At 43.6% G+C, this 26,230-nt stretch overlaps 1 protein-coding gene across 1 annotated transcript in view; it reads right to left on the bottom strand.

The window, feature by feature from the left end:
• Window positions 1-11,007: 11,007 nt before the first annotated feature.
• Window positions 11,008-26,230, bottom strand: part of AGO1 (argonaute RISC component 1) — a 37,624-nt gene continuing 22,401 nt past the window's right edge. Inside the window, exons 12-19 of the mRNA XM_008151123.2 lie at window positions 25,759-25,943; window positions 18,151-18,310; window positions 17,875-17,965; window positions 16,361-16,555; window positions 12,984-13,118; window positions 12,269-12,370; window positions 11,768-11,967; window positions 11,008-11,518 (exon numbers count right to left, since the gene is read on the bottom strand). Of these exons, the coding sequence (XP_008149345.1) occupies window positions 11,410-11,518; window positions 11,768-11,967; window positions 12,269-12,370; window positions 12,984-13,118; window positions 16,361-16,555; window positions 17,875-17,965; window positions 18,151-18,310; window positions 25,759-25,943 (1,177 nt within the window). The 3' untranslated portion in view covers window positions 11,008-11,409. The remainder of the gene's footprint in view (window positions 11,519-11,767; window positions 11,968-12,268; window positions 12,371-12,983; window positions 13,119-16,360; window positions 16,556-17,874; window positions 17,966-18,150; window positions 18,311-25,758; window positions 25,944-26,230) is intronic.

The raw sequence follows: 26,230 nt of genomic DNA, 5'->3' as shown, positions 1-26,230 counted from the left end.
GTTCCGCTGCCCCGGCCAGGCCGACACCCAAGCCTCGCGGAACCGAGCAGTGCGGGCGCGACGCCCGTGCGAGCAATGCAGGGGTGTCGGGGAGCTGGCGCCGAATCTGGGTGGGGCCTGGGGCTCCTTGCGGCGGGGAGAGGGCGGAGCCGGCCCTCCTACGGTCTTCCGCTGGTTCGTGCCAGCCGGGGACAATCCGCAGGGACTGCACTCCGAGCTCCACCCGGTGCGGGGCCGGCTCTGCCTGAGGCGACGTAGCTTCTCTGAGGAGGAGCCTACCTGGAGTGGTTCTGGTCCGAGGTGCAGGGCCCGGACCTGCAGCCGAGGGCCCCAGCAGAGCCAGGCTTGGACTGGACCGCCCTCATCGACGAGTCCCTCCCTCCACGCCGTTTGGGCGGCCCCACGCGCCTCCTCCTCAGCAGGCGATCTAGTAACCGCCACTGCTGATCACTCTTCTTAATTCTATAGGGTTGCTTTGTTGGCCATTTTTTTGGGGGAGGCGGAGATGTACAATTTAGCTTGGGAAAAGATGATTAAGAAACAGGACATTACACACAGATCGAATAATTTCCACGTTTAAAACTCTTTTAATGGCGATTCGTCACACTGAGAAGACCCAAACTCCTTTCCAGGGTCCAAATGCTCGGCTTAACGGGATCCCTGCCTTTCTCAAGCAAAAGTTCACTATGCTAGTTCTACTGTGCTTCCATTTCCCCCACAGGCAAAGCGCTTCTTTCCGGTTTGGGGGCCTCTGCTTCGGGTTCCCTTGGCCAGGAATCCTCTTTCCACTCTTGCCTTTTTAGACCTCAACTTAAGATTTATCTCTGAGAGGGCTTTTCCCGTATGATGGGACACCTGTTTTTCTATTACCGTAATCCTGTCCTAATCTGTAATTTCTTTTTACTATCCCCTCTCCCACTAGAATGTAAACGTTAATGGTGATACTATTTTATTCAGTCTGATGAATGATTCATGACTTTTCCCTATGTTTTTAAGCATCAGTAATGGTTAGACTTTTTAAAATCAAAGTTCATTCTTTTATTAAAGCTTGGGACAAAAAAGAAGAAAAAGTATCCTATCTTAAGTGTGCTTCTCCCCATGCCCCAATCACTATAGGACTTTGCATCAGTCACTTGAGTCTCTGGGTATCAGTTTCCTAATCTAAAAAATGGAGAGAATAACAGGTACCTTAGAATTGTGAAGTTAGGAAATGTACCTTAAAGCACAAAGAAAACTCTCCCTAAATGTTAGTGAATTTAAAAAATAGTTATTGTTTTAGTTGCTCTTTTAGCATTTACTAAAGTGGTTACTATTATATTAACTATTTATTAGATGCACCTACCTGTAAACACTTTATAAGTGGGATTCAAACCCACATCTGATTCCAATTTCTTCCTTTCCATCCTTACACCTTTTACTGAAAATGCCCTCCCAAATTTAAAAATGTCAAATTTAGTGTCACCAGATGAAACACTGTATCGTCAAAATTATTTTCAATCCTTGACCGTACACAATCCAAGTCTATGGGAGCATCAAAGAGAGTAAATACCAACTGTTGTGCAAGGGTTTCTCACACCTTCAACCTTAATTCTGGAACTGTTTTCTAATGATGCAGGCTTCTTCGGTGTCTCCCAGAGTAGACATGGTGATGGTGATGAACCCTGGAAGTGGGCCACTGTCGTCTTCGTTGACACTGACAGGATTTGGACCTTCCCAATTGGATCCAATTTAGTAAATGTCAGTGATGCCTTACCGTCTACTTCTGCTCTCCAGGGACCCCACCTCTTTATAGTGAGCCCATATGCAAGGCTCATGAACTGTAATATCAGGAAGTGAGAAAGCAAAGAAGTTTGAATGATTCTGCCAAAAGCAAAGTTGTATGAGGCTTACTCCTGACCACATGCACACTCTATTTTTTGATAACCTCATTCCCAAATGAGTCTGCTCTTAAGGGCATACAGGAGAGTCTTTGTGCATCTTGTGAACTGTTACAGCCCCAATGCCTAGAACAGTGCCAGTGCCTGGCACATAGCAGCATTCTGTAAATAGCTGTGGGAGGGATGGATGAATGAGTGGGCTCAGGAAGTAGGCTAAAACTCTGCCCTTATCCCTTGTGGCACTGGCTGCTCTCAGAAGGGGGTATGAAATAGTAATAGAAATCTCAGGGGCAACAAAATCACTACCTGCTGAATGTTGCATTCCTAGGCTTCCTTTGCTAGATAAACACCATCACTGGATAAGGGAACAATTGGATGGAATCCTCTCCTCATATAGGCTCAAGTTAGTTGATGAGGCACTTAAGCTTAAAATCTCTTCTAGACCAGAAGTTTTTAAACAGCAGAAATCAAGCTACAGGTGACTCCTGAATAACACAGGGGATAGGAGCGCCGATCCCTACACAGTTGAAAACCAGCATATAACTTTTGACTCTCCCAAGACTTAACTATGATCCTCCTTCAGGGATTAGTTCCAGGACCCCCTGCATATACCAAAATCCAAGAATGCTCAAGTCCCTTATATAAAATGGTGTAGAACAATGCATACAGTCAGCTCTCAACATCTATTGAATTCCAATGGGGGATTGAAAATACTGTTTTCAATCCGCAACTCGTTGACTCTACAGGTGGGAAACCTGAAAAATACAGAAGGCTGACTAAATATTTATTGAAAAAAATATCCGTATATAAAAAAACACAACTGTGCAGTTTAAGCCTGTGTTGTTCAAGGGTCAGGTGTACTTTGTACTGCAGCAGGACACAATATAAAACATACTGGCTTTCGCCCAGCCAGTGTGCTCAGTGGTTGAGCACCGACATATGAACCAGGAGGTCATGGAGTTCAGGCTCAATTGCACGCAGGAAGCAGGCAATTGATTCTCTCATTGATATTTCTATCTCACTCCTTCACCCTTCCTCTCTTGGAAATCAATAAAAACTTATTTTTCAAAAAATATATTAAAAATAAAAACATACTGGCTTTAGGGACAGTCAGAGCTGAGATTGAAGGCTCTCGCCTACTATCTGTGATCCTAGAAAAGTCACTCTCTCTTAGCCTCACATTCCTGATCCTTAAAAACCCAAGGACCTACATAGAGCAGACACTGCTGGCTGGATACCTACTCAAACCCTTATTCCCTTCTTTCTCACCTAACAGACATGACTTGTCTTTCTAATCCACATGATTTAGAGGGTAACCCCTAATTAATCTCAGCCACTCATGATGATCTCATTTGCTCTGCCAATGACAGGAGTGGGAAGATGACCCATTTCTAGCAAATGAGACATGAGTCCAGATCTGCTGGGCTTCCAAGGATTTTCTCACTTTAAATGAAACACTGGAAAAAAATTAGTCCCTCTTCTGTAAGACCTTGTTCTCTCGGCATTTCCTTCTGGGATTATGGTAGTGATTTTGGGACTCCGAGGTGAACTAGCATGAGTGTAAACCAACACAGAGGACAGCAGAGTAAAAAGATTTCAAGAACCTGGTTTGTTGGTATCATTAAGCCAATGAATTAACCAAACTCAGAGCCATATTAAATGACCTCTTGTCATGTGAGTTTCCTTATTTAAGCCAACTTAATTGGGGTTTTGTTATACACATTTGAAGTTAACCGATAAGCTCCTTCACATGAAGGCTGTGAAGATGCAATTAAATAAGATAGACACTTGTACAAGACACCTAGACAAGCACTTCAAAGTACCCAAGCCCCTCCTTCTTTCCCAGTGCACTTCCATTAATAATCCACAGGCCTTTTTCAAAAAACTGGCTGGGAGCTCTCACTGACTCTCTTAAGAGGAAAGTTTCTTGCCTTCAGAAGGTGGGGAAGAGTGATGGAGGGCTCCCTACCAAGGTCCCTCAAGATTTCTTTGTCCCCAAAAGACACTGTCAAGAGGGATAGTAGTGAAACTGCTGCAGCCCAGAGCAAGAGGACAGTGTGTAAGCCACGCTGGCCTAAAAAACTAAATATGCTATGCTGAGAAGGCAGTTATGGTGCTTAGGTGGAGAACTTCTAAAATGTACCTCATCCCCAGCAAGTCCACTTTTCCAGATCCTTCTCCTTGACACAGCTGCTGTACAGGAGTGCTTCTGTCATGCTCTGTGCACCTTCTAAACTTGCCAGGTTTCCTCAGCCTATAGCCAGAGGAATAAATGTCTTCAAAGCTAGAAACAAATAGGGAGAGCTATTTGCTATAATTCAATGTTACTTGCCATTCAAGCAGTACAGACAGCAGTCTGTGGATGGCTCAGACTCATCACACGAAAATAGTCTTCTCTTTGCACTACAACCCTTTCCTTTAGCCACCAAACCCTAATTGCCTTGAGATTCTGCTGTCTGCTAAGCCCAGAGATTCCCAACAAATACCCAGGCTCACTCTGCCTCAAGCCACTTGTAGACAAGAATTCCCTACAGAAATACGTTGCCAATAGGGCAGAGGGAAGGCTCAACCAATACTGAAAAAGGGTTGTCTATGGGTGCAAGAAGCCTTAACTCAAACCCTTGAGCTCCAAAACCAGACAAATCAGGCCTTGGGATCACACTATATTTTTCACTTTAGTAACAACCAACAGTCATTCCGAAACCTTTTTTAAAACATCAATCATTTTTTTTAACGTTTTAAATTTTATTTTATTGAGTTTAGAGAGACAGAGGGAGGGGAGAGAGATATCGATGTAAGAGAGCAACATCGATCGGTTGCTTCCTGCATATGCCCCGATAGGAAATCATATCTGCAATCTGGGTATGTGCCCTGACTGGAAATTGAACCATTGACTTTGACCTTTCAGTGCAGGGGGCAATGCTCCAATCAACTAAGTCACATGGGCCAGGGCTAACATCAGTCATTTTTAAAACTGAAATTTATGGCAAAGTGCCATAATGATAACCCTCCCACTTGCTCTAATAAATACTTCACTTCTGTTTTATGAAGGGTAATAAATTTAAGCCTTATTTCAATTGGGAAATATCTCCCCCATCTTCCAATCTGCTCTTTAAGTTCAACCAACCTAACCCTTGCTGCTGAAAAACAGTATGTGTCAGGCTGGCTTGCACTCAAGGGACTCTGGCAGGTGGTGGCCACAGGTTAGTTCTGCAATTTGAAAAGTCACAACACTTGGCATCCAGAGGAATGCTAGGCCCACTTACACACACTAGGTGCCACTGAACATTTCTCAATGGCTCTGTGCCAGAATCTTCTGTGAGCAATCTTCACTCAAGAGTAACAATGTTTTAGCAGTACCAAGCAGCTTACATGCTTGACAATCGTGCCATCAGCTGAAGGTACAAAACCACAGAATCTCCATGTTGAGTGAGAGTGAGAAAAGATTATGATAATTTGGTTAAGTTTCTGCTTACCTGAAGATTCAGAAATGCTGACTCCATCCTGTACTCTCAACTCAGTATCATCTTGATTCCCCACTGCCCCCATCCCCCTGTATTCATAAACCACAGATTTCTACCTCATTTTAATTCTATTCATATATGTTATGGCTCTAAGATGACAAAAGTGAATAGAATGTAATTTCTGCTCCTAGTTCACAGGCTCTGAGGGAAACAAGTCATGAAAATAAATAGAACAAGCTGCTAAGTGCTATAGAGTGCACTGGAACATCATCTATGACACTGGTTAAGAACAAATTTAAGTTTGTTTATTTTATTCTCTTACAAGTATCTCCCAAGAACAGGAGGAAGCTGGAAGTGGTGGTGATGGTTTTGGTGAACAACTTGGAAGACCTAATCTTAGCCTTATTCAAATTAGTTTTCTCCAATGCTCATTTTCAAGAAATACTGGAGAATGACCATAAAGTTCTATAATCCCAGAGAAGATGGGGTAGAGGATGGTAAATTAAGTTGAAAAAATACCCCCTTTTCACTGCAGCAGTTCATGTTGTTAATCATAACTTTCTTGGATTCTATTCCACTCTCTTGATTTTTCCCCCAACTCATTAAGCCCAAAAAATACAAAATTAGTAATATGACAATCATCTTAGATTCTGCTTCCTCTCTTCATCATTTAAATTGTGTTTCCTAGAGTTGTATACAATGTTTTTCTCACTCTACTCTTGTTCTAAACCATCTTATTCATTCCTATGGCTTTAACTATCAACTATATAAGTATGAATCCCATATCTATAATTGCAGTTTTGTAGTTTTCCCTGAGTAACAAAACATAAATGTTTACTGGAAAGCTTAACCTCATTTCCCCATGGGAAGCTCAAAACTCAGTCTTTACAAGGCTAACGGTCTTTCTTCACGAAAATCATTAGTTTCCTTCTATAGTCTCCGCTCTTCCCATCTTGGTTGGAAGAATGCCCCAATACACGCACTTGCTCAATCGGAAACTATTCCTCTCTTTCCCTTTCATCATCCATTCAGTCCTATTAATTCTATCTCCTGAGTGTTTCTCAATCTGCCCTTTCCTATCTTCATGGCTAAAGCCTGACAGCCTTGTTCCAGTCCCTCATCGTCTTTCTTATGTACCAGGACACCATTTGACTACTCATATCCTCAACCAAACTTTAAGCTCCTTATTTTTTAATTGTGCCTACCCTTCCCTCAAAAGTACTGCTGGTCATGGTACTTGTTGAAGAATAAATGGAGGCCCTGTGAAATACGATTACATACAATATGCAGTTTCAACACTCTGGAATTTGTTCTATCCACTTTCCTCCTTTAGAAGTAATGGTTCTGCTCTTATAAAAATCTATTTTTCTAACCTAAAATCTATCAGAGATGTAATTAATTCCAACAATTTGCTTTGCTAATTGGAAAAAAGAGAGCGAGACCGCACTTTAGAAACAGAAGCCACTGTTGTTTTTATAAAACACAGAATTGTGCTGCTGCTGTTGCTTGGTTTAGAAGGAACTGTACATTACAGCTGCTGGGATAATTTTACAATAGACTGGACAAGGTACAGCTCAAAGCAGGACACAAACACAAGTCTCAAAGGGAAACAAATGCAAACAAGTACACAGCTGTGGGGCTCCAGGGATATTTCCCTATCCATGCTGGACTTGAGAAGAATAAAAGTTCAGAAACTAAAGTGGAACCCAGAGTAGTCACACATGCCCACCAAATGGCTGCTAAGTGCCAACATCACACACCATTCAGGTTGGACTGTGTGCATAGGAAAGTCATTTCATTTTTCCTTATTGCTACTACACCAGGGGACATGGTGCATTCAATATATTGTCTTTACTTGCACAATCCTTGGAGAGTTTATTTTCCTTTTTAAAGTAGGAAATTTGCCTTCCCCACCTTATTCTGATTTTTGTTTGATTTGAGCCATTCCCTCCGCTCCCTTTCTTGGGCTCCCAAACAGCAGCCAGAGGTTCTAAGTCAGTAGGAGTAGAGTAAGAAGAGAGCACCAATCTAGCCTCTCCCTGCTCAGGGAGAAGGCAAGTCCTAATAAATGGGGGAAAGAGAAAACCAGAGCATCCCTTCTCCCCAATCTGCTTAAAAGGCCAAATAGAAAAGAGTGCCCTGCACATCCCTGCCATGATCAGACTTTAAAAAGGAAGGCATCCCAGCTACCATCCTGGATTGGCCTAGGCCCAATAAATATAAATAAAAACAGCTTCCTCCAATGTAGTCTCCAAAATTGCATTTTGGCTAGTTTGAGATGACTTTCTACCCTGAAGGAGAAAGAACTTCCATCTTTCATTACACATGATGCAAGGTCTAAAACACTGCCCTACCTGCCTTGCAGATATTCCAGGGGGGAGCTAAGAAGTGTTTCCTTGGCTGCCCATCTTGAGTACGGAGTCTCATTTACAGAATTCTGGACAAGAAAAGGAAAACTCCAAGAACACTGTTGCTTAGCCAAAGAGGAGCTAACTACTAAGTGGGAACCAGGAGTTTTTTAGGGGAGGTTTTACGACTTTACGTACCTTCTTCTTCAGCATTATTCTAAGCCTAAATACCCAGCAACTAGAGCCCAGGCTTATCTCCAAACACCAGTAATAGCACCCCAACTCGCAATCAGTCAGGCTGGACTGGAAAAATGATAAATGAGCAGTGCTCTCCTTTCCCACCTTTTAACCAAATTTCTCCATTCTTTTCCCATCACTCTCTTCTTCCTCTATGTCCATCTCCTGACCCTTAACCCTGGATACCCAAGTAGCTCAATCCTAACAAGTCCTTAGAATAGGGAAGCCCCAGGTAGAGAAAAATGAAATAATACCTAGGAAGAGCAATGAGAGAAACCAACTCCAAGGAGTGGACAGATGTGGAAGTTGCCAGAAGCCTCTGATTTCATACCATTTGGGCAGGCCTGCTGCTCAGACCTAGTGTAAGCTTGAGGGCAGTCCAGCCCAAAGAGGACATCACTGGGCTTGGGGAACAGATTCTTGGTCTTCTGTAGCCAAGGAGCGAATAAGCCTGACCTTGTCAGCTAACAGAGGGATCACTATAGCCATGCAGAGAATTCATCATCAGGCAAGCAGATCAGCAAGCAAGCTGACTAAATAGAAAAAAAAAAAAGAAAAAAAGAAGAAGAAGAAAAGGAAGCCAGGGAAAGAGAGAATAGGAAAAGCAAGGCAAAAGGTTGGAATAAAGGGAGCAACAGACTTGTCTAAAAAGATGAGGCTGGGGTCATCCCACGCTTCCTCAGAGCTTAAGTGAGTCACACTACCTAAACCAAGAAAGCCAAAGCTTGTTGCCAACACCAATTCCCAATCTGCATGCACTACCTTTGAAACAAGAATAATCCTCAAGGTCAAGGATATTTTTCAAGTCTCAAAGATTTTTTAAAAAGTCAAAGCAAGAAGTCATTTTCTTGCCATTGCCCAAGCTGCTGCTCTTGCTTTTATTTCTTGAGTGGTATGTGCAATGCCAAAGGGCTAAAAAATGCATTTCAAGCCCCAGCTCCAAACCCAACTGGAAAGAGTGAGGCAAAAAGAAAAAGGAAAGAACACAAACTTGTGGCCGAGAGTAGGTGGCTACCACCAGCTCCCTATGGATATTTGCAAATGCTGGTGAATGACTGGAACCTCCAGGAATAGTGCCCTGATCCTAGCCCCAAAATGCACCCAAGAAGAGAACATGCAGAGCCCAATGTTCAAAGAGAGCTCCCCTCCTCTAAGGGTGACTGAACATGAAGTAGACAGTATATGAAGGTGATGGACAGGGCAGATGGAGTGTTGGCATCACTCTCTTTAGGCACTTGTGTAAGGAATGTAGGCTGTCCAGTGAGCTAACTCCTCCCAGAGCCCTCCATTCTGTTCTTCAGCTGGGTTGTGCCCATGGGGCACCCAATGCCATAGCCAGTAGGAAAGTAAAGGAGGAGTTACTCAACAGTCCTGATGCCTTCCTCTATAATCAATGTTTGTGCTACGTTTTGTGAAGTCATTGAACAAAGTAACCAACCAGAACGGAACCTGCGAGAGACTGTTTTGCATAGGAAATCTGGGTCTGTATTAGGGCTTTTGGGGAGGGGAAGTGGTAGCTCTCACTGCACAGGTCCGGATTCAGACTGGCCTTCCTCCGGCTGGCCTCCAAGCCTGAGCTAGGTCTAAAGTGTCATGGCTTTATCACCAGATTGGGGCAAACCCAAACCCAAGCTCCTTAAAAAAAGGAATTTCCACACTAAAGCTGCACGGTCTCATCCCAAATAGTGGGAAAGGAGAAAATGAACAGTCAAGGAAAGAGGGGGCCTTGCCTCAAGGCCAGCAGGCACCAAGCTACAACCCCCTACTTTTCCAGTTTTACAAGCCAGCCAAACCCCATCTCTATGCAGGGAGAAAGAAAAAAAAGCCCATGCCACCCACTCACATGCCCTAGTGGGAAACCAGGAAAAATTCATTTGTGTAAACAGAAGCAAAAGGGAGCAGCAAAATCCCTCAGCCTATTCACAGGACACACTAGAATCTGGGATGAGCCAAAGTGTCAGAGGACAGTCCAGAGGGAGAGGAAGATGCATTGCAGGAGAGTGCAGGGCAAAGGGCAGTGCAGAGGAGGGAGCCTGTAGCAAGAAAAAGGTATTTTCTGCACAGAGGAAAGATGGAGCCTGAGCCCCACATTGGGGAGATAACCACCCTTACTTAGCCAGGCCAAAGAACAAGTCAGGTACATTGTTCTTTTTAATGGCTCGATGTTTCTAGGATGTAAACTCGCCGGGCATTGGAAGGATATCAAGATTTTGGCAATAAACTCAAGTTATGGTATAAAAATAGCATTTCATTTTTGCTCTTTTTTCTTATTTTAGACCTAAGGATCGTTTGTTATAAGACACCCCAATTAAAAAATATTAAAACATAAGAGACTTGACCATTGGGGAAAAAGAAGCCACGAGTGAGAAAAACTATGAAAGTAACTCCAGACCCAGGCAGGTGGGAGGGTAAGGGAAGGACAGGGAAGAAAGGAGGCATAGCCAGTCATCTCAGCAGCTCCATAGACTTGTCAGGTCTGAAAGTGCAAATGTCAATGGGCTTTAACCATCTTGAGGTTTTAATATTTTTAAAAGCTCAATGAATATGGAAGTCAATTGCTTTAAATGCAAAATAGTTGGCGTTCTGGCTGGAGGCTTGTTGGGTTAGGAGTATTTCTTCCCCATTTACCTCCTCTCCCACCCCTACCCCATCCCCCCCAAAGAAAGGTACAAAAGGTTGCAGTTCTGCAGCATTACCGTTACAGGGAAGGCACTGGTTACCCACCAGCAGGCGGAAGGAAGACAGGGTCGTGTCACTTCAGAGCTAAGTGCCATAGTGCCTTAAGTCTTATTAGGGGCTGGATGTCTGTCAGGGAGGTGTAAGGTAGGGTAGGAAAAGGTGGAAAGAAAGGAATAAGGGAAAGGGGGGTGGCAGCAGGGGGAGGAGCAACCAAAATCATTAGCATTAAAAAATCTTCCTACAAACTGGATTCTTAACCCATTAAAACATCTTGTATCCTAAAATATTGATCTGGGTCTGGTTTCGTTTTTCTTCTTAAACAAATCTAGACCTTTTCTGATTAAGGCTCCTAAAAAATCCTTCCCTCCTCCCACCCACTTTTTCAAGCCCCTCACTTTCCCATCTGAAGTACCAAACCCAAACCTACCAGCTTTTATCCACAGGAATGTAGAGCCGAGCCGACCTTACCAAGCTGTCAGGCATGAGTCTTTAGCACTGTGAGTCACGTGAGACACCTGTGTGTATGGTGGGCACTGGTGCTGCCCGTCTTGGTCCAGTGGGGTCAGGGTCAGATGTGACAAGATGGGGTGAAGGGTATGAGGTGAATATCAGAAATTTCTGGCTGGTGGTCTGGCTTACTGGCCCTGTTCCCCACCCTTATGTCCCATCTGTAGAAGGAAACAAGGCCTTCTGCACTCCTCCCTACCCCACCTCCCTCCTCCCTGATTCCTCTGGATTTGGGTGGCATAGCTCTTGGGGCTTGGAAAACTTTCTTCTATCCAGTGAGGTAACAGCGTTCTGCCTTCAAGCGAAGTACATGGTGCGCAGAGTATCCTGGTGAACCTGCACGGCTTTGGCCAGGGCCTGGGGGTCCCGCCCATTGCTCTGCCCTGATATGTGGCTCCCCTCTCCACTGAAAAGGAAAAATGAAAGAAGTCCTTCCTGGTAAACTGAGCTGCTGCTAATCCCTTCCCCCATCCCTAGAATGCCAATTCCCATACCAGCTTAAGAAAAGAAAAAAAAAATCCAACCCAGATTTGGCAAATGAACCCAGAGACACCAAACTGAACAATACCCATTTCCTTCTACCCAAGGGAAGTTGGGGAGGTCTGGTACCCAAAGGATGAGGTAAAAAGGAAGCCAGCCTGATCCCAGGCCTCACCTGTCATGCTCTTTATCCACTAGGTGATATCGTGCCCGGAAAGCCACCAGGCGGGCATAGTAGGCAGGTGCTGGGATAGAGACGGAGCGTGTGCATCGTACATAAGTGTGGCATAGCTGGTATGTCAAGATCTGGAGCTCATCTGCTGTGAAACGGTTGTCATCCCAAAGGACATAGTAATGGGATGGTCGGCTGGTGCCCTGGGAAGATAGGAAGGTAAGGGGCGCCAGATTGGGCAAAGGGGATGGCTGATGATAAGGAACAGGATCACTGTTAAGATTATGGCTAGGTTGGAAGACCCACCCATGAATAGGCAAATGCAAAGTCATCTATAATTTGCCTAAGATATTCAAAGTGTATTTCTGGTCAAGTACACTGAGGGCTTATTAAGAGAACAATCATGATTTGAATGTCACTCAGTGATGACATATATTCTAGAGGCAGTAGTAATAATTAACTAATTTTCGACTCATTGGAAACCCCAGCACATAGCCCAGCTACCTGGATGCCTGCGTGGCTGCACAGATAGAAGTCAAACTCAAATGGGTGCGTGATGTTGGTATCCACAGTGGTCCCAGCTGGGATGTTACCACTCTTTCCAATCTGCATAGAGACAAAGACAACCAAGATCCCAAGACCTGCCTAGCCTTAATTAGGGCCCCAACTCAATTCTACTCTGACTCCACCAAAATCCCAAGAGTAAAGCAAAGTTGTGGTTCCCAGAGGGTATTGGGTCTTGAAATAATGGGTTCTAAAGTCACACAGAAATGTGTTTAAGAACTAGTTTCATCATTTATTACTGTGTGATCTTATCAAGTCATTTAACCTTTCTGAGGTTAAACTGAGATAATAATAGTACCTACCTCACAGGGCTGCTGTGAGGAAGACGCCTTGTACAGTGTCTGGCACATAGGAGAAGTTCAATAAATGGTAGTTCCCTTTCCCTTCTCTGGGAGCTGGTCTATATATGGGGTCTATAGGCCAGGGAGCTAGGAGGAGGGAGAGGAAGTATAAGGGAAGGAGGGGGAAAAGGGGAAACAAAGGGAAGGAGGTGGTAGAGGAAGGACCACAAGAGCTCGAGGGAGGAAAGGGGCCAAAGAGGATGAAGAGGCCAAGGGTTAAATCCCCAGATTTTATCTCAAGGGCTTCTTTCATATTAAGAGAAGGCAGACAGGATGGATGAGGGTATAGGTGGCTTCCTTAATCCCTCACTCACTCGCTCATTCTTGTCAGCACAAAAAAGTCGGGTGTGATGGCGTTTCTGCACCACAATATAAGTGATCCCAGGCTGGTAGTCCTTTTCCAGTTTGATGCAGGCATCACGAATGGCCAGCAGCTCATAGTGGAGGATCTAAGCACAGGGTGTGGAGACAGACAAAAAACATACAGCTCCTCTTGAGTTCACACATCTTTGTGAACTAAGGGTTGACATTTATAATATGGCTTTTTGCTCAGTCTCCCTTTATAAGCTGATACCCAATCATTAGAGCTGATGGGTCCTTCCTGCCAAAATCAGCCTTATACGGAATTCACGTATTTGTTCCCATAAAACCTTGGCTGGGAAGCTTGGCATCAGTAGAGAGCACTTACCTGGTTCCTATGTAAAAAGAGACCTAAAATCAAGACACAGAACTAAGGTTCACAGAGAAATCACTAAAATTATAATGCCCAAAGTAAGGTCAATTTCAGGATCAGGAGAATAATGGGAGTACCCCTGTGACCTCTACAAGCAGACAAGGTTGGTACTACCAGAGAAGAGCAGACACAGAGTTCAGACATGGGTGCAGAGGGAGGGGATGAATTCTGGCCTACAAAGAAGCAGGATCCTAATATATAAAAACCCTGGGTCGTAACAACCAGAAAGGACTGGGGCTCGACCAACCAGAAGACAGTTCTGCAGTTTGTGCTACGTTTTGTGAAGTCATGGTAGCTCTCACTGCACAGGACCCAGCACTGACTGCTGAGGGGGCTGTGACTCAGGGCCAGAGAGAGGCCTGAAGAGAGAAGCAGGGACTGATCCGTTGCCGCTGAGGCAGCTTTTGATCAGCACTTGCCTCTCTCTTTCTCTCCCACTCTGGCCAGCAGCCGCCTTTCTGATCAGGCCCCATTGATAGGCCCAGAGATCCTGACTGGCATAGGAACCGACCAATCAGAACCAAATGTGGGTGCTGTGAAGAACCAATGGCTGTCTAGGAGGCGGAGCTTCTGACACTGACTGGCATAGACACCGACCAATCAGAACCAAATGTGGGTGCTGTAGGGAGCCAATGGCTGTCTAGGAGGCGGAGCTTCTGACACTGACTGGCATAGAAACCGACCAATCAGAACCAAACTGGCCAGTAGAGGAGGGCAGTTGGGGGCGAGATCAGGCCTGCAGGGGAGGGCAGTTGGGGGCAAGATTGGGCCGGCAGGGGAGGGCCGTTGGGGGTGAGATCAGGCTGGCAGGGGAGGGCAGTTGGGGGCAACCAGGCCAGCAGGGGAGGGCAGTTAGGGGTGATCAGGCAAGTGAGCAGTTAGGAGCCAGTGGTCCCCAATTGGAGAGGGTGCAGGCTGGGCTGAGGGAACCCCCCCTCTGTGCACGAATTTTGTGCACTGGGCCTCTACTTATAAAATAATGAACTAGCTAAAGAAGCAGCCACAGGTAAATAAGCATAGATAATAGTTGCCTTTTGGTCTTGGATATCAGGTATAGGGAGTCAAAATTGTATGGTAGAAGTGCATAGAATTTACAAACAATTAGAATTAGATTTAAAACCAAGTTTTAGCCCTAGCTGGTTTGGCTCTGTGGACAGAGCATCAGACTTCGGACCAAAGGGTCCTGGGTTCAATTCCGGTCAAGGGCACATGCCCGGGTTGTGGGCTTGATCCCCTGTTGGGGGTGTGCAAGAGGCAGCCGATCAATGATTCTCTCTCATCATTGATGTTCCTATCTCTCTCTCCCTCTCCCTTCCTCTCTGAAATCAATAAAAAAATATATTTAAAAAGTAAAAAAAAAGAAAAAGAAAAAAAAGGGCAGTTTAAAAATAAATAAATAAAAAATAAAACCAAGTTTTATCTTGTATTTCCTTGAGCAAATTACTTAATCCCTCTTAGACTCATTTTCTCCACACCTACTAAAATTACTAATAAGACCAGCCTTACAAAGCTTTTGTGAAGACTAAAACAGATAACTAAGTAAATGCATAGAAAACCTAATAGGAGCTTAATAACCACTGATTGCTTTGCTAAGAAGTTTGAGTTTTAACCCAAGGCTATATGAACTAGACATTTCTGAACAGAGAAGTGATATGATAAATATATCTGGTATTTTAGGAAACACTGGATGCCTTGGAAGAAATTGAGCACAATGGTTAATAGCATGGACTTTGGAATCAGACCAATTTGTCTAAATCCCAGTTCCACCACTTAGTAGCTTGGGTGACAATGAAGAAATCATTTAACATTCCCAAGCCCCAGTTTTCTCATCTGTCAAATGGAATAATTATTATTTCACAGGACTACTGTAATTACAGCATTAAATAGAACACATATGAAGTGCTTGGCATAGTTTAGGGCACATAGAAAGTACTCAGTAAATGGCAGTTATATGTTACTATTAAATTGTAGTCAAGGAGACTAGTTCAGTATACAGGTTTAAACAACAGAATATGAAAGCTTGGCAGGCAGGAAGAATAAGAGAAACATTATGAAGAAAGGTCAATAGCAGTGGCCTCCAGACAAGCAGCACCATCTACAGACTTAACAGTATTTATTACAAATTTTAGGGCCCCATCCTAGACTCAACTGGAAATTCTTTTTTTGTTAATCCTCACCTGAGGATATTTTTCCCATTGATTTTTTAAAAAAAATATATTTTATTGATTTTTTACAGAGAGGAAGAGAGAGGGATAGAGAGTCAGAAACATCGATGAGAGAGAAACATCGATCAGCTGCCTCCTGCACACCCCCTACCGGGGATGTGCCCGCAACCAAGGTACATGCCCTTGACCGGAATCGAATCTGGGACCCTTGAGTCGGCAGGCCGATGCTCTATCCACTGAGCCAAACCGGTTTCGGCGATTTTTTTTTTTTTTTTAAGAGAGAGTGAAAGGAAAGGGGAGAGACAGAGAGAAACACCGATTGATTGCCTCCTCTATGTGCCCTGGCCAGGACCAGGGATCAAGCCTGCAACTAAGGAACTAAGGTACATGCCCTTGAGGAATTGAACCCAAGACCCTTCAGTCCGAGGGTTGACACTCTAACCATTAAGCCAAACCAGTTAGGGCTCTAGATCAGAAATTCTAAGGGTAAGTCCTGTTAAATGTTTTAACAAGTCCTCCCTATGATCATGACTCATGTTTGAGAACCACTGGTCTAAAGCATCAGTTTTCAACATGAACCAACTACTAATAGGCACTAAGGGTCTTCTGTTACAAGAAAACAGGTCTATAGATGCTTGTATTTGCCACTTCTCAGTTTGTGATGTCTGCTCTGAAGCTTTTCCATTTAGCAACCTTCCAAGTGCCAATGGCTTAGAAAACCTAGCAGTACTCTCTGCTACCATTATGCCTTCTGGCCTCAATATGAAGTTTTTCTAACTACTGTGGGCCCTACCTGAGGGAGCTGGCCTTCAGGAACGCCATCTCGGTAGAAGATGATACGGGTAGGCTTGAAGCGGGTGGACTTGTAGAACTGGATCAGCAGCTCACGCACCATGTAAGATAAGTCTTCAATGATCTCCTGCCGAGGTCGCTGCACCCGCACAGTGGCACAATAACGGCTGGGGTGGGCATCCATACTGCCTACCACCTGTTAATCAAAGAGACAGGATAAGCCCCTAAAACCTCCACCCACCCAACACTGTCAAGCTGTGGGTTTGGGCAAAGGCTTCTCAGCAAAAAAATCATGCTATCAAAACAAGTAGGGTTTTGGAGTCAGTGAGTCCTGGTTTCAATCTCTGTTCTATCACACATGTAGAAGTTACTTCATCCATCTGATCTTTTCTTTCCTCCTCTCAAACAGAGATAAGTATAGAACACCAGCTGTTTGCAGTGCTGTTATTGTACATATAAAGCACCTTGGACAGGGCCTAGCCCACAGAAGGTGCTTAATAAGTTTGATTTCCCTACCCCTTGAAGAGGGGAATGTGAAGGTTTGGCGTTACTAACTTAAAAAATAACCTTATCTAGCCACAAGTTTATCCTTTTTTCATTCAAGTGCTAATCTACCCCAGAACAATGGTGAAAAGTATTCTTGCAGGTAATGAGAGTAACATAATTTTCAAAGGGGACAGTGGCCAGAGCCTAGCATAGATGGCCACAAGGAAAATAGGGAAAAGCATTGTATAGGGTTTCCCTGCATTTACTGAGATAAGCCTCGTCTGCTTAGAGCAGTGATGGGCAACCTTTTGAGCTTGGTGTGTCAAACTTCGCCAAAAAACTGAGCATAACTCGGGTAGTGTGTCACTTTGAGGAAAAAAAATTATTTCGCAAATGTTTCATCCTCAGGAGCAGCAAATGTTTCATCCTCGGCATGCGGCCGTGTCATCAGAAATGGCTACGCGTGTCAGTTCTGACACGCGTGTCATAGGTTCGCCATCACTGGCCTAGAGAAATATATGGGTTGAGGAAAGAGAAGTGGGAAAAAAAGAGCTGATCTCTCTAGCAATTCAGAAACCCCTAGGGAACAGGGAGCAGAGAAGTCAGGAGAGGGATTAGAGATAACTAATCTACTTATGTGGATCAGGGGTAGGGATGGGAAGAGGAAGTGACAGTCTCAGCAACTAAGTAACTCCCTTAAAAGGGATTTCTGAGAAGAGATATGGCCACCAACATATCCCAAAAGTAGGCATGGAGAGAGAAAAACTTGAACACAGAGCAGGATTGATGGACATTGGGCCAAGTCTCTGACCACAACCTACATTCTCATTACTCTCACTGGAAAAAACACACACATTATACAATCAATTTTATGAAGATACCAAGGGAATGGTTAATGGGGATGATGAGCTGGAAGGAAAAATATTTTATGAAGGTCTAGAGCCCGAGCTAAGGAAAGGAAATCATATGTATCCTTGGAAACTCAAAGCTAAGAGGAAAACCTTATGAGGAAGCTGGAGTGTCACTCACTGCTGTGATAGACGGTTTTTTCCCATCCCCTGCTGGGGGGTGTGTAACATCTGCTCCCAGGAATATCACTGGCTGTTGAAAGACTGCAGAGCTGAACAAGGAAGAGAAAACAAATGGTGAGGAGATAGATCATTTCTTCCTGGCACCACCTAGCACCCACTTTGGTCCTTTCTTCCTTATGCCTGACTCACTCTGCCTGGTCAGGACCCTATATTTTCATCAGTTTCCAGAATGGTACCTTGCATGACCAGGGCAGATGGACAACAGAGTTCATACCGCTGGTGTGGGACTAGGATGTTGTTTATGCCACCAAGTTTGACATTGATCTTCAGGCAGAGGTTGGACAGAGTTTGAGGTGAGGTCTTCACCACGTTCTTCACTTGCACACACTGTGTAGCCATTCCCAAAAGTGTATCTCCAACACGTTTCACCTCAGCTACGAGCAGGGAGAGAACTGATTAGTGCATTCACAAATACTTAATGAATGCCTACTAAATCCAGGCAGGGACCACAATGGTGACCAGAAACACACAGGATCCCTACTCTAATAGTGCTTACTACCTAGTGATTAATTTTAAAAATCATGAAAAGTACAACAATGATAAATGCTACAACAAAAAACTTTATGGGGCTATGACAGTATATAATAGGGGGTAATAACCTAGCCACGAAAGGCCTAAATATTGATTGAACTGAAAGGTACAAAAGGACTTGGAAGAGAGAGGGAGGGGGGGAGAGAGCAATCCAGGCAGAGGAAACAGGATGCCAAAATGCACTCTGATAGGAGATAGCATTATATGTCTGAGGAACGAAAAGGTCAAAGTAACTATAAAGGAGAGCAAAGGGACTGACATAGGAAAGAAATGAGAGTAGCTTATATTAAGAAGACAGTTCTTAAGACTGAGAGAAGCAAATAAATTCAAGAGAGACTATATATGTGAATAAGGGAAAAGAATATTTATGGATAACTTCTGTGTTTCTTGCTTTTGTATTAGAATAGATATATCATAAACTCTTTTTTGAACATTTTGAGTTTGAAGTGCTTTTTGGTCATCCCAGTAAGGATACCAACTAGGCAACTGGGTATAGTAGTTAAAAGCTGAAGAGTAGTCAGAGATGAAAATCTGTGAGATACTTCGGTAAAGAAGGTAAGCAAAGGCATGATCTTCATGGGATTATCAAGGAAAAGAATAAAAAGAGAGCTTAGACCTAAATCTTCAGGAACTCCCAATATTTGCAGAAGAAGATGAGTCTGCAAAAGACTTTTCTTCTGTAAAGAAGGAAAATCAGAGAACTAGGAGGATGATCAAGATAATTGTATCATGAATGCCAAGGGAAACGATAGCATTTCAAGCAGAAGCAAGTGTTCAACGAAGCCAAATGCTGCTAAGATATCAGGTAAAATGAGGACCAGAAATGTACTTTGAATTTAGTGTTATAAAGACAAAAAATTAATGACAGAGAAAGAAAAACTATTTTGGTGATCTGAAGTACTAAGAAGGAGATATAGGATCAATGAAGGGTCTGGTGTATTTTCAATGGAAGAGACTTGAGCATGTTTAAAAAGCTAACGGGATAATTTCCACTTACAAGAGAGATGGAGTAGTTAGTGGTAAACTGGTGCTTCAACAGCAGACATTCAGAAAAGCCAGATAAAATATAGAAATCATCTTTTTAAAGGCAGCAGAAAGGTACCAATAAGAACTGAAGGGACTAAAACTCCAGAGAGGAAATCTTACAGAGGTGAGCTATCTCCTTATATCCGGGGTATATTTGCTGATTCTAGGTATGAGCAGGAAGCTGAGATTCCAGGCTTTGCACCAGCAGAGGAACAACTGACAGGGGACAGAGAAAGCATCAGAGATAGACCAGTTCTAAATATGAAAGGTTAAAAAAAAATTAAAGAAAACAACACATTAGTATCTTCATGACCTTGGGATTTCTTAAATATGTCATAGAGAGTACTAGCCATAAAGGAAAAATATTGATAAATTGGACTACATTAAAAATTAAAATTTCTATTCAACAAAAAGACACCTTAAAAAAGTAAAAAGGAGCCCTGGACGTGTGGCTCAGTTGCTCTAAGTGCCATTCTGTGCACCGAAGGGTGGTAAGTTCCATTCCAAGTCAGGGCACATACCCAGATTGCAGGTTCCATCATGATTGGGGTGGGTATGGCAGGCAACTGATCAATGTTTCTCTCTCTCTCTCCCCCTTTCCTTTCCTCTCTCTAAAGGGAAAAAAAAAAAGAATAAGTAAAAAGGCAAGCCACGTAGCAGAGAAGATGTGCATATTCAAGAAAAGAATTATAACACTTAAAATCTGTAAGAAAAAGGTAGTTAAGTCAATTAAAAAAAGGAAGTCTTGAGCAGGCTTTACAAAAGATGCTAGTGAAATAGCCAACAGACATCTGAAAAGATACTCAACCTTATTACTCACTCATAAGATAAACCAAACTAAAAGCACATTGTATTATCATCAAATACCCACAAGAATGGCTAAAATGAAAAAGCCAATACCAAGGCCCTAGCCAGTTTGGCTCAGTGGATAGAGCATCAGCCTGCGGACTGAAGGGTCCCGGGTTCAATTCTGGTCAAGGGCACATGCCCGGATTGCGGGCTTGATCCCCAGTGGGGGTGTGCAGGAGGCAGCCAATCAATGATTCCCATCATTGATGTTTCAATCTCTCTCTCCATCTCCCTTCCTCTCTCTGAAATCAATAGAAATATATATTTTTTAAAAAGCCAATACCAAGTTTGGTAAAGAAGTATCTAGAAGTCTCATACACTCCTGGTGGAAAAATGTAAATTTATATACTTAAAATCCCTCCTAGAAATACATCCAATAGAAATATATGTGTGTGTGTGTGTGTGTGTGTGTGTGTATTATCTCCAAAGGAAATGTACAAGAATGTTCACTGAAGCATTATTTATAATAGTAAAAACTGGAAACAACCCAAATATGTCCATTAACATTATATTGGATAAATATATGTAAACTAGAGGCCCAGTGCAAAGATTCGTGCACTGGTGGGGAGCATGGCCTGCGGGGATCAGCCCGCTGTGGGAGCAGTCACTCATCCCGGTCAGCCAAGCAGCGCTCCCATTGTGGGAGTGCACTGACCACCAGGGGACAGCTCCTGCATTGAGCGTCTGCCTCCTGGTGGTCAGTGCGCATCATAGCGACTGGTTAACCGGTTGTCCCGCTGTTCGGTCGCTTGGCTTTTATATAGATAGGTTGTGTTACATTCACATGATGGAAAATTTTAATAAACATGTATGAATCTCACAAACATGTTGACTGAAGAAACTTGACACAAATAAATGTGATTCCATTTATATAAAGCTCAAAGACAGGCAAAACTAATCTATAGTGTTAGAAACCAAAACAATAGTGGTTACCATTGATGGGGAGTTGTAGTGACTGGGTGCCTGGGATTGTGACAATGCTCTGCTGCCAGACCAAATTAGGTACTGTTTACAGTGCTATAACACTTTGTGAAAATAAAATTTCTATATGTATGTTATACTTCAATAAAAAGTTTACATTAAAAAAATTACAATAGTATTAATTTAGTGAGGAGAAAAGAGTTAAAAATATTAAGGGTAGGACAAAGTATGGTAGATCAAAATTGAACAAATATCACACAGTCCTTCTATACTCTCAGGGCAACTACAATGCAAATGGGCTTACATTGACCATCACAGAAAGAATTCCATTCACTTGGCCTCCAGGAAGGAAGGTGAAGGGTCTTTAGAGCAATCTGTCTGCTCCTCTTATCTGCTGGCTGAATTCCTAGGCAGATAGCCCCACTGACTAAGTGGTGTAATCAAGGAACAGCATTTAAGTGGAAGAAACCCAAAGCCCTAATAAAGGTATGAGACTGTAGAAAGATATAACATTACTGACCCCAGAGAAGGGAAATTCTCTGAGTAAGCATTGTTTTCCGCAATCATGCTGCACTATATACACCCCAGACAAGCCATTGGATTCTCCCTTTATGGAGGGAACCAGAAACATGGATACCTACTCAAGGCAATTCTCCTAAAAAGTATTTTTATTTTCCACCAAAGACCACCAATTTAAGGCCCAAAAGGGACATGGATCGGAGGTCAACCAATTTCCCTCCACAAATAATTACTGAGTATTTTATCAGTGGAAAGCTCTACCTTAGGTGTACATATTCAGAGGGAAGGTTTCAAAGCAGAATCAGACCTAATCCATGCTCAAAATAATATCAATCACAGTAGTAATTGATCAGCAACCAGATTATCTGCCAGGTGGGATGACAAGAGATAAGTACATTTAAACTAGGACTTGAAGGATGGAGAGAATTTTAAGGGTAAGGTGGAGGATAAAAAGTAGATATTCTAGGCAGAGGCAAATGATGTGAGCAAAACCAGATATTGGAAAGTGCAGAAAAGGAATGAGCATTTAGAGTATCTACTACAAGCATGTCAAAATCAAAGGCTAACACGGGCCAAATAAACAAGGTTTAAGTTTATGTGGACTGCAAAAAAACAAAAGCTTCAATTTTCATAGAAATGTAGGTTTACTTCGATAGAGACATGCTGAATACAAAAGGCTGAAGTAAATCAGTAATCGTTAACATAGTGTAATAGAACATTTTAATAAAAATTAGTATTTTTTTCTTGAACATTAACATACCAGACACTGAATAACTGCACAAATTAATAAGTGTAACGCAAATAAACCTATTTTTCTTGTTCGCCGAAAGCGAAATATTTCCTATTGCACACACCAAACAAGTCAGTTCAAGACTAATGACAGGGCAATCAGTTGCTAAAATATTCGCTGGTAGTATTAGTAGAGAGAAATGGTGCACCTGCGTGTAAGGCAAGTAAGGGAAATGAATGCAACATGATTATAGTAATCAGTCATTAGTGAACGTTGTAGTTCATTATTAATTATTTATAAGAGGATATTGTAAAAATTAAGCTATGAAATTTTTATTAAAACATTTCTATATTGGCTGGGCCGAAAAAATATTTGTTGTGGGCCGCGAGTTTGACATGTTTGATCTACTATGTGCCAGGCATTGTGTTAGAGGCTGCTTTTTATATAATTAATTCATGAGACTCAGAAAAGTTAGTTAATTTGCTTAAGCCAGTAAACTGGCATAGCCAGGATTAAAATCCAGTTCTATCTAATTCCAGGACATGTGGTCTTTCCTGTATGTGTGGCAATGGGAAAAGTACAAGATAAAGCTGAAAAGGTTAAACTAAGATCAGGGCTCTGAAAATCTTTTATTTTGTAAATAGGGAACAATGAAGGTTTTCTTGGAAGTAGGGCTACAAAATGTCTCATCCGATAACATAATCTGGAAAGATTTAAGAAGAAATGCTAGAACTAAGTTGAAAAGTATGGTAGAGAGCAGGAAATATATCTTAAAACTGTGAAAAAGAACAAGTGGAGCTGAAGCAAGAAGACAGTCTGCCTCCAAAGTCTGGATGAAGATTCAGAGCAATTGTGATGCCAAAGACAGAAGAGAAAGGTAAAGAAAAAGGCTTACTTGCAGACAGAGAAGACAAGCTACTAAAAAGATGGTCCACCAAAACACTTTGTACAGGCAGAGACTGCATTTGCTTTCATTGCCAAAGTGTTCAGGATCTAGGAGTGTTTCACCCAGGAAGTCATAAATAAAATTTTGATAAAATAACGGAGAGCGGTCAAAGGGACAGATGGGAGAGGCAGAGAGATCAAGAGTTGGATCAAGATGTCAATAATACATTATCTCTATATATAAAACCCTAATATGCAAATAGACCGAATGGCGAAACAACTGAACAACCAGTCACTATGATGTGTGCTGACCAACAGGGGGCGCACACGGAATATGGCAGGCGTTGACAGCAGGCAGCAGAGCGCGAAACATGGCGGGCATCGACCACGGCGGGATGGTGGAGCAGGTGAGCAGGGGTGCCAGACAAAAGCAGGGTGCCGTTCACTGTCATCGGGGCGAGCCTCTGGTGGTTACTGAAAATTCTTTGCTCCCACACACTGTGGTCCCGCCCAGTGCTCGCACCCGCTGCTGTGCTGAAGCCACCCCTCACACTTGCTGCCAGCACCTGGTACCAGCCCCGATCATTCCGCACCGTCAGCAGGTGAGAGCGGCGGCTGCCAGCCCTGATCACTCCACAGGTCTTCTCCACCTCCCCCTGCTCCTGATGGGTGATCTGGGCCAGCAGCTGCCAATCGCACCCACTGCCAGTGACAGCCCCACTCGCACCTGCTGCCAGCCCCGATCGCTCAGCACCATCAGCAGGTGCGAGCAGCAGCTGCCAGCCCTGATCACTCCTGAGGGCTTCTCCACCTCCCCCTGATCCTGAGGGGCAATCGGGGCAGTAGCCGCCACTTGCACCAGCTGATGGTGCCGGCCCCGCTCGCACCCATTGCTGGTGCCAGCCCCAATCGCTACACACGGTCAGCGGGTAAGAGCAGGGTCAGCGCTGTCAGCGCATGGGAGTGATGGCAGTGGGAGCAGGGCTGCCGGCAGACAGGGGACCGGGGGTCGTGGTGGGAGGGGCCAGGCAGGGGCACGGAGGATGGGCTGAGACCTGCCCCTGTGCCCACTGCAGCCTCGTGGCCCACAGTTCCTTTCAAGGTGCACAAATTTGTGCACTGGGCCCCTAGTAACATAATAAGCGATGACTGAAGCAACTGAATGCATGAGAATTTCACTAGAACGTAAACAGAAAGGGAAGGTAGAGTACAAAAATCTGGAGAATAACCAGGCACTCCTGGTAATGACAAAAATAAGTAAGAAGAGACAGGAGAAATTATCTAGAAAAGAAAAAACAGAACTGAGAAAGATTATAGGTGACCCTCTGCAGAGAAGGTTTAAGAGAAAGATAGAAGTAAAACAGATGAAAGAGGCAAAAGATAAATGGCTGGTGAAGAATTAGATGTACTCATTCAAAAGTATGATTAAGCCCTTGCCAGTGTGGCTCAGAGTGTCCACCCATGCACCAAAAAGCCACAGGTGCAATTCCCAGTCAAGGGCATGAACCTGGGTTGCAGGTTCAATCCCCGGCCCTAGTTGGGTTGTGTGCAAGAGGCAACCAACCGATGCGTCTCTCTCACATTGGTATTTCCCTCTCTCCTCTCTCTCCTTCCTCCCTCCCTACCACTCTCTCTCAAAAAAAAAAAAAAAAAAGTCCCGGGTGAGGATTAACAACAAAAAAAGTTTGATTATGAAAATAGGATGACAAAAGTTAAACGAAATAGTGGATTGTGGTAAAGTGCTCTAGGATGGGAAATCTGAAGATGTTGGAGGCTTAAAGGGTATGAGGTCCCAGAGGTAGCAGAATGGCATAGGAACAAAAGCACACACAAGTTAAGTCAGGTAAGAAGAGAGACACTTCTTCCTTTGAAGCAGAAGAAGTACAAAGAGAAAAATGAAGTAAGAGTACTGAGCCAAAGATGTATATAATCATTCCTATTCTTAAAAGAGAAGAAAAGGGAGAAAGAAAAAACTTCTCCAAAAGTTCAAGTCATTCCCAGGCAATAACAGAACCACCACACATTCTGCTTGGGTGTGCTGCACTATATCCTAACAGACAACACTCTTCTAAGGACAGGAATCAGGACCCACCCAGCTCTGTATCTGGCCCAGCTAGCCTGGCATAAAGACCAACACCCAGAGGAGTCCAATAAATGTTATTGGAAAGGAGTGTGAGCAGGTAAGCAGGACCTGGGATGACTCAATGGTTCATACAAGCTGATATTTCTCCTATAAGGGGAGCAGTGACATTAAGGAACAGCTCATCTCTGGCTAGAGCCAAGAACCCTGCCTTGGAGCTTCCAGGGAACTACCATGAGAAGAGGTCTATCATCGTTATCACGATTCCAAGAGAACTGTACCATACACTGGCGTCTTCCCTGGCAGGATGACAATAATGAGCTGTAGTCCAGAGTACGTGTTCTTCAGATGCCGGAACATGGGCTCCACGCTGTCTGCCCCCTGAGCATATTTGCAGAAGCAAGGCTGGCCCTGGATGGGCATCCCTGCATCCTTGGAAATTTTCCGCAGCTGGTCTGTGAAGTTTCTGCAGGACAAATATGGTCATGACAGGAGGCAGTAAGTCCCATTTTAAAACCTTTGACCAAAAGCTTCCATCTTAGGTTACTAACACTATGACAGGCACTGAGAGATTCTGAGATGAATGAGACATGATCAAAGCTAGTATCTAAAACATTTATATTTGAATAGGAGAAGATAGAGCCTACTATGTGTTCAATGGTACAAGCAGAGAGCTGAGGGAGCCCAAAGAAAGGACCTGTGGGAATTCTCAGCGTCCTCACCAAGTCCCATTAAAGCAGTTATTCCTGTGCT

The sequence above is a fragment of the Eptesicus fuscus genome, chromosome 9 (genome assembly GCF_027574615.1).
Source record: "Eptesicus fuscus isolate TK198812 chromosome 9, DD_ASM_mEF_20220401, whole genome shotgun sequence".
Lineage (NCBI taxonomy): Eukaryota > Metazoa > Chordata > Mammalia > Chiroptera > Vespertilionidae > Eptesicus > Eptesicus fuscus.
Note: the sequence above shows the minus strand (reverse complement) of the source record. Positions and strands in the feature narration are given on the sequence as shown.